The sequence below is a fragment of the Lytechinus variegatus genome, chromosome 7, assembly GCF_018143015.1.
Source record: "Lytechinus variegatus isolate NC3 chromosome 7, Lvar_3.0, whole genome shotgun sequence".
Lineage (NCBI taxonomy): Eukaryota > Metazoa > Echinodermata > Echinoidea > Temnopleuroida > Toxopneustidae > Lytechinus > Lytechinus variegatus.
Genome location: NC_054746.1, coordinates 6,944,032 through 6,953,486, shown reverse-complemented (window position 1 = coordinate 6,953,486; position 9,455 = coordinate 6,944,032). Strand labels below are relative to the sequence as shown.

The window sequence follows — 9,455 nt, the reverse complement described above, 5'->3', positions numbered from 1 at the left end:
TACAGCAATGTTTCATTGTTACGGGTCCTTTGGTTGTCGGCTTTAACTTATTTAATTTAGTACGACCCCACCTTTTACACCTCGCGCAAATAGGACTCTAAACACTCTAAACACGTAGTGTTGGGGCAAAAAGGACATCCTTTATAAAACATTTTAATTTTGTTTTATCATCCCCGCAAATTCGACCCTAAACACGTAATTTTACTAGCGAAATAGATACCCTTTTTCCATTATTTTTGTGTTTTTGACACCCTTTTCACGTTACGTACGTAACGTGCCCTATCGTGAAAAGGACATCCTTTTTACGTGTTTTTTTGGTCGCGCATGGTATCCACTCGTCAATGTAAGTGGCCCCCCCGGGTATTGACTTGAAGTTGTGAACGAAACCCCAACAAAACAAATTCCCAATATGGATGAATAAAAACAAAATTTGAACTCTGTAAAACTGCCAGATTCACTTTTACTCACAATCTCTAGTCCCAGACCACAGTATAAATATTTCCACCCCGGAATTTCCACTCGATACACTCTAGGATGAAACTATAGATTTGAAATAACGAAACTGAAATTCTGTTTTGATTCAAACCCCCTATAGACAACCCTAATTACGGGGGCTGAGAATAATATGGTCTTTTTTCAATATTTTCTTACTATGTTAATACTAACTATTCAACTATTTAAATAAGGTAGTTTACAAGTCTCTTGGGTCTATTGGGAATTAGGAAGTAAACAAATTTTGAGTGAGAGAACAATGACAAAAAATGTAGATTGCGAAATTTCAACTTACATAAGATCTACTTAATCAAGTTGGAACCGAAGTTTGTTAAAAATTGAATACAGACATACATGCATTTCATGTTGAAAAGGGTGAATAAATACTTAAGGTGCTCTACATACATGCCTAAACTAGAAACGATGAATCAGAAAAAATGGGTTAAAATGGCTATAACCTAAATTTACAATATAATTCAAAATTAAGCTTGAAATTTGGACTAAGCTGGAAAACAATTAGTTTCCTATATTTTCAGAGAAAACAAATTTTCAGAATTCACTCATTTCTATATCAGAAAAAAAAGGTATTCCCATCTACTGGAATACAATGTTAAAAATAAATGCTTTTGTATGTAGAGAATTATCGATATAAGTACCCTGATAACATAATTGCAGTTGGCAAGAATGCTCGCAAACAACAAATTACTCTTTTCAAATATTAATGACAAAAAACTCTCTCGTTTGGTTCATTCATTTTATTAAATCATCATTGTGGCCTGTATATATATATCTTATTGTAACACACAACTTTGCATATTGCCAATCAGACAATATAGACTGATAATAATACTATAAACAAACAATGAAATGATCAATCCTGGTATCCACCATCATGATTCATACGTAAAATACCAGGGCCCCGTCTTACAAAGAATTGCGATTGGTCCAATCAATCACAACTATGGACGGCCAGCAACGTCAACATCTATTATGCACGTTTGTTCAAAATATTTTCCAGCGTCGATGTAGATTCAAGCATTCATTGTTTTCTTAAAAATTCACTGCGCTTCTCTTTGTATACAAAGGATATTGTGCAAATTTTCGTAGAAAACAATTGTGACGCTGATGGATTTCTATAGAATTGCGATTGATTGTATCAATTTTAACTCTTTGTAAGTAGGGGCCCAGGTGGGTGTTTCATAAAGTCTCACATGCATTCGTGCTTTCTTAGCAATCAGGTAAAATATCACCACCATTTACCATTTACCAAAGTTGTTTGTGTAAGTTACGAGCAACTTCTGAGGAACGAACGGTGATCCTTAATTCCTGCAGTAAATGATTAGCGCCCAAGAATCATCAGACATTCCTCAAGTCGTTTGTACACTTATCGACAGCTTCATGAAACACCTACGGGCCCGTCTTACAAAGAGTTGCGATTGATCCGATCAATCACCGCTATGGACGGCCAGCAACGTCAACATCTATCATGCACGTTTGTTCAAAATATTTTAGAGCTATGATGTATATTCATGCATTCATTTTTTTCTTGAAAATTCACTGCGCTTTTCATTGCTTCCAAAGGACAGTGTGAAAATTCCTGTAGAAAATATCATGACACTGACAGATTTCTATGGAGTTATGATTGATTGGATCAATCGTAACTCTTTGTAAGACAGGGCCCTGATTATCTTTGACAGGAGGAGGTTCAATATCTCACTATGCTGCTATCGACATGTGCAAGCATAAAAGTTAAAGGAGAATGAAACAATTGGAACAAGATAGCTTGTGTGAAAACAGAAAAATCAAAGAAACAGATCAACGAAAGTTTGAGAAAAATCGGACAAATAATGAGAAAGTTATGAGCATTTGAATATTGCGATCACTAATGCTATGGAGATAGCAAATTGGCAATGCGACAAAGATGTGTGATGTCACTTGTGAACAACTCTCCCCATTACTTTAGCATATATTTCACTAGAATTGCCTCTTTTATCACATCTATCCATAAATCATGTGTTCTGTCTACATGAGGGCATGTAATACATATTTTTTAAGAATACATCATGGATAAAGAGTTTGTATCATAAGAAAAAGCAAAAAGAGACATTTTGAGGGTATTTCATAGTCCACCAATGGGAAAGTTGTTCATCAGTGACATCACACATCCTTGTCGCATTGCCAATGTGAGGATCTCCATAGCATTAGAGATTGCAATATTCAAATGCTCATAACTTTCTCACTATTTTTCCGATTTTTCTCAAACTTTCTTTATTCTTATTCTTTGATTTTTCTGTTTCTACACAAGCCTATTTGTTCCAAAGGTTTCATTCCCCTTTAATGTCGTTGAATATATCACAATTTGAGTTGAATAACAAAACCACAGAATCAAGCTAACATACATGTGTATCCAATCATTTCAAATTATAACAAACTATGGGTGCATGTATAGTGCACATATCCACCTTGTTAAGTCGTTCAAAGCGTTCCTATATGACCAGAGCTGCCAACCTGAACAAGAACATTTCAGTATTTCTAAAGCTGAAGATCAGTATTTTGGTGAGGAAATCAGTATTTTCAAAGAAATTGCAAAGGACAATACATAAAACTGAAACTTTAGAAATCAGTATTTTGCATGTATTCTCATTTTTCAGTACTAAATACTGAAAATCAGTACTACTTGGCAGCTCCGTATGACCCTTTGACCTATTAGTCTTAGTGACCGGCAGTCAACGTCATGGCCCGTATTCTGAATTCGGGTTAGTTTTAACTTTGGTCTAAAGTTGTGATTTAACTATGGAAAGCCAACTGTGACACAAATCGTAGTACAGGTTCCCTTTATCAGCTTATTTGGCACTCAGATAATATTCACGACCAGCGAGGGATAAAAACTGAAATAGTTTTCTTCACCATTAAAGTATGAGAAATGAGCAGAGAAAATAGATGATACAAACAGTGCATAAAGTCTTGGATATTTTCAGCTTCCTGTAAATTGAGCAGAATTAGACCACAGGCTTAAGTTAGACTTCAGAATACATGCCTATCAAATAAGAAATAACCCCCACCCCTAAAAAAAAAAAGCAAAACAAGTATAAAGGCACTGCCCATTAGTATAACATGACCAGCAGGTAGCAGTAACAAATGACAAGTGATTTTTTTTTCTTCAAAATTCGAAGTTAGCATGTGTCTCATACGAGACATAAAAATGAGACATGAAATACCATATCAGACCAAGCACCCGTTAAGTCCTTTAAACAGAGTTTCTTGTATTATTTCTTCATTTTCTCGAAAGTGAGTGACCAAAAGGCTCCTGAATTGGGAAGAAATGTAAAGATAAATATGCATAATTTGTTTCCACTGCATTGAGGACATGACAGATCATTAAAGAGATTTTCACTGTGGACAAAAAAGGAGGTAAGCAAAGTTCTCAACACATTTTGTACTTGTTGAACAGGATTATAAGTATATACCGCGAACGATAGTTACTGAGAATAGAATAAGATCAGAATTTTCTGTTTGATTAACCCACAAAATGAAGCATGTGGGACCAATAACAAAAATCTAAATCCATCTATGTTCATTAACTTCCTTGATTATAGACATGAAATATAAGGAAACTGTAATTGGCATATTCTCTTCAATAATTCCATCAATATGATTTAATTTACTTGATTGCTATGAAAGCATGGATGTTTTATTTTGTCAATCTGAAAAATTATCTGGACAGAAACAAGAATTCTGTTTCACTAATTTTGTTTAAAATCTTTATATCCATATACATCAACCACTCTTTACATTCCCTGTATAATAATTTACTTAATACCCCTGCATTCATTCCTATTTGTGTATGTGTACAAATTTGACAGACGAGAAGCCTGAGAAGGGCCTTTTGGCAACTCGATTTTACACATGCTTATTGCAGTACTGTGTATCAAATGTGATGTCTGTCATTTACGGTCCTGCATTCATTCCAATACACAATATGACTAGAATTTTTTTTAATGTACCTAGAATCACATCTTTTTTTCAGAGACATTGCCACAAAATAATGCCCAGGAAATGAACCAAGGATGACTTTAAAGATTGTGAAAATGGCCTAAAAACAATCATTTATGTCAAAGGGAATAAAAATACAATAAGTTTTATAATGCAATACCAATATATAACAAATTTAATTCTCTTACTCCATAACAGGTAAAAATTTAAAGTTCATTCAATCAATTTCAGCAGTTTATGACATCTGATTCAATTCATTAAAGGACAAGTCCACCCCAACAAAAACTTGATTCGAATAAAAAGAAAAAAATTCAACAAGCATAACACTGAAAATTTCATCAAAATCAGATGTAAAATAAGAAAGTTATGGCATTTTAAAGTTTCGCTTATTTTCAACAAAATAGTTATATGAACGAGCCAGTTACATCCAAATGAGAGAGTTGATGACATCACTCACTCACTATTTCTTTTGTATTTTATTATATAAAATATGAAATATTTTTATTTTCTCGTCATTGTCATGTGAAATGAAGTTTCATTCCTCCCTGAACACGTGGAATTCCATTATTTTAACATTTTGTGCTTCAGGCAATGAGGTCCTAATCATCAAATTCGTAAAAATTGAAATATTGTATAATTCAAACAATAAAAAACAAAAGAAATAGTGAGTGAATGACGTCATCGACTCTCTCATTTGGATGTAACTGGCTCGTTCATATAACTATTTTGTTGAAAATAAGCGAAACTTTGAAATGTCATAACTTTCTTATTTTACACCCGATTTCGATGAAATTTTCAGCATTGTGCTTGTCTGATTTTCTCTTTTGATTTAAATCAACATTTTTCTGAGGTGGACTTGACCTTTAAACTAAGAGCAGTCTTAAAATATCATATAATTAGTGGATTAAACTTGTGATTTGCACTCATGATTGTCATGAAGAAAAATACATTTTCATATCATAATCTACATGATGCTCCACCAGATAGCTATTTCTTTTATATAAAAAAAAGGACAAAGAAATAATCAACTCAACATTTTCAAATAATTTTTTCCACATTCATAATGATCCACCCCACCCTCTCCCATTCAATAAAACAATTATCCACGACCTCATAAACCTGAACAAGCAAAAACAGCCCAAACGTTTCATGACATAGCTATAATAAATAGACGTATACACCAAACTGCACAAACACGACAACTATATATATATACTGGGGATCGGATTGATATTGTTTGTCATATGAATATAAAGATACTTCCATAATGCCTGTATGAAATTCAAGTCATCATGATTTTCAAACACGACAACTATATATATACTGGGGATCGGATTGATATTGTTTGTCATTTGAATATAAAGATACTTCCATAATACCTGTATGAAATTTAAGTCATCATGATTTTCAACTATTTTGCATGAACTAATATCAATAATCATTTTTATATAACATTATTTTGAACAATCAAACAGTAATATGAATTTTCAGTGCTTAATGCACAACTGCGCTTTCAATAATGTGTGCCTTAAATACAGGTTATTATCATTCTTCTTTTCCTGGCTTTTCCACATATTTTGCATATTCAAGCATGAATCTTAAAACACCTCTGAGGAAGAGTACTATATGGCCGCTCCCAATCTTGGTTGCCAAATATGCCATTGCATTGAAAGTTAGAACACTTATTCCAGACAGTTTCTTTAAAGAAATCTCAATTGATCATAACTAAATCAAACCTGAATTTCGCTTGATACTTTGTAATTTCTAAACATTTCATAACTTTTTATCATGAACATTACTAAAGGTCTAATTTCTGAAAACCTCTTTATTTTGTTTTATAAAATTACATTAATTATTTAGTGTTTTTTTTTTTAAATTGAAATCGCTAGAAAGCGATGAACAATTTTAACTGACCCAACACGTACTAATCAGAATAATTAACCATCTTATCATGAAATTCATGACTGAAACCTGATTCCATCAAACTTTCATATAAATTATATATATATGAGCCATTTATATGGACTCTTAGCAAGATACTGTCATGTGAAAGGTCACATGATATGGATATAGTCACATGATATAACTTGGTCTCAAAAGCTGTGCAAAAATTGTGTGAAGTAATATGTATGTCTGCGCATTTTAGAGATATCATTTGGAATACTGAAGCTCGCTCCAGTTAAGATCAAAGCCCCTATCTGTTTCCTACTAAACATACACATGTAATGGATTGATATTAACATAGACATGATCATAAAATTTCCGTTCAAAGCACAATCGATTTGAATAGCTCTGTTTTAGTACTTGACTTGAACCATCATAGGACTAAAGGAGACACATATAAAGAGAAATCAAATCAAACACTTTAGGGTATTCATTAATTAACCAATGAATGTCCTTCCGTTTGTAGGTCCATGGTATGACAAAATTTCATAATACAGATGTCCTCTCTAACTATGCCAGGAACTACATTAACTCGTTTGATATTACTTATACTTTCTCTCATTCCTTTTATACGTGATTCAATGCTTTTCGTAGCAGGTGGGATAATGAGCAGTATATCTTTTCATGAATAAACAGCTGAAATTGGATATAACTTTGATTTCATGATATTTTAACACTCATGTCAGATTTCAGAATAAGGAATTAACAAATATTTTCTAAAAATCTCTAAAATACACATATGACACTCCCCGTTCTTTGGCCTTGAATTACATTTAAAGGTCAAGTCCATCACAGACATATGTTGTTTTGAATAAATAGAGAAAAATCAAACTAGCATAACGCTGAAAATTTCATCAAAATCTGATGTAAAATAGGAAAGTTATGACATTTCAAAGTTTCGCTTATTTTTCTCAAAACAGTTATATGCACAACTCAGTGATGTGCAAATGAGTTGATGATATCCGTCACTATTTCTTTTGTTTTTTATTGTTTGAATTATACATTATTTCAATTTTTACAGAATTGACAATAATGTAAAACTTGACTGAACAACATAATGTTAAACAAATGTGAATTCCACATGTTCAGGGAGGAATAAAAATTGATTTCGCATGACAACGGGGAGAAAATAAAAATATTTCATATAACAGAATACAACAGAAATAGTGAGTGGGTGACGTCATCAGTCCCCTCATTTGCATACCAACCAGGATGTGCATATAACTGTTGTGTGAAATTAAACGAAATTTCAAAATGTCATAACTTTCTTATTTTACATCTGATTTTGATGAAATTTTCAGTGTTATGCTTTTTGGATTTTTCTCTTATTCAAATCAACTTTTTGTTGGGGTGGACTTGTCCTTTAAAGGCTGTTCTATGCATAAGTTTGAGTTGGAGGGGATGTCAGATGAAATAGCAAAATTCTGGCCCGAATTAACAAAGTTGGTTTCCAGTCCATTGGTTTAGAACTATATCTTATGCAGATCTTATCCTCCATTACCCAAATTTCAGCACCTATATTGATATGTCCAAAAATGAATTCATATTTCCCACCTAAGCTAAATTGACGCTTGTCACTAAAATTACTGTATTTATGAGTTACATGTTTATGTAAATTAATCCCAACAAACAGTCAACTCATTAAAAAGCACCAGTATAGAGTGCTGAGATAAAGCACACTGTCATTACTGGATGATTTCACAATATCCACAATGAATTAAGTGTAATTGATGACAAAAATCTGCATAAAAGATGATTCGAATCCACATATTTAAAACCACCATTGTGAATTCAGGCCAGAGAGTGGCCTTGATACCACAATGAATGACTTAAAAGTGTACAAATCCATGATAAAACACAATCAATTCAATCTCTTATAACTCAATTCATACATCTTTGAATATAGACAATAACTTACATGTACATTGGTAAAAACCAGGTGCAATTCTTCATTTTTTCACAAACATCCATAATTCCTATTTTGTTTAAGAAAAAAAATCACATTAATGCAAGAATAGTGATTACAACCAATGTCCAACAAAGAAATACCCAATCAGGCAAGACATTTAATGATAAAATGCTCTAACATATTGCATGATACTTCATGTACTGTAAATGGCTAGATCTGCCACCTATAATGTTAATAAGCAGCGAAAAACGGTATTGCTTAATACAAAGTGAGCTGCCAAAGAGAGTTACTAGTCAAGGATCATCCACACACTCACACTTCTGTAGAACAAAGAAAATATTAGCCTCATAAACTATGACATTCCACATTCATCGATAAGATGACGATTGGCTGTGTGACGTACATGGGACGTAGAAAAGAGATGGAAGGATAGAGAGAGAGAGATAGAGAGAGACAGAAAGAGATTCATTCAGCTCTTTACCCATGCATACCACAAGACAGTTGTTTGTCTTGCTCAAGTAAAATCTGATATGCATACGCATCGTTTAATATGTCCTGTTTGCATAATTGTGTACTTTGCTGCTCTAGCTCACATTTGGATCCTACCCGAGTTCTAACTTTCAACAAGGAATTTGGACTGTGTTATTTCATCAAAGAATGCTGCAAGCTCAATGGCTATGGAGTTATGTATGGATCCTCGTTTCATCAAGCATCTTGTCAGTGAAAATCAACGACAAAACTTGGTCTGAGCCAATCAGATGCAAGAATTTTGGTAGCTTATAACAAATAGTCAGTGCAAATTACTGACATTTTTAATCTGTGAATGCTCCCTTGCTGTATATCTGTTGGCTTTGAGGAGGTTTTAGATAATTTACAAAAGTTTTCATTTAAACCTTTAAACATACACGTTGGAAAAGGGAAACACTCACATCATCATCAAATAAACCAAGAAAGATATGATCCCTTGCTTAATCGTCTTTCTTCTCCTGACTTGACTTCTCTGTGGCTTCGATAGAAGGCGTGGCGCCCCCATTGACGGCTGCATTTTGGTCTGCGGCTGCATGCATTTCACCCGTCGTACCGAACTCGTTGACTCGCTTGTAATCGGTCGGATAGA

At 33.4% G+C, this 9,455-nt stretch overlaps 1 protein-coding gene and 1 long non-coding RNA gene across 2 annotated transcripts in view; both read right to left on the bottom strand.

The window, feature by feature from the left end:
• Positions 1–5,542: 5,542 nt before the first annotated feature.
• Positions 5,543–7,276, bottom strand: LOC121418318. The gene is made up of 2 exons (XR_005970449.1): positions 5,865–7,276; positions 5,543–5,756 (listed from the first exon to the last, which is right to left on the bottom strand). It is a non-coding gene; the product is annotated as an uncharacterized LOC121418318 (long non-coding RNA).
• Positions 7,277–7,774: 498 nt separating this feature from the next.
• Positions 7,775–9,455, bottom strand: part of LOC121418317 (cleft lip and palate transmembrane protein 1 homolog) — a 33,572-nt gene continuing 31,891 nt past the window's right edge. The window contains exon 14 of the mRNA XM_041612114.1: positions 7,775–9,455. This exon is cut by the window's right edge and continues 36 nt beyond it. Coding sequence (XP_041468048.1) covers positions 9,307–9,455 — 149 coding nt within the window. The 3' untranslated portion in view covers positions 7,775–9,306.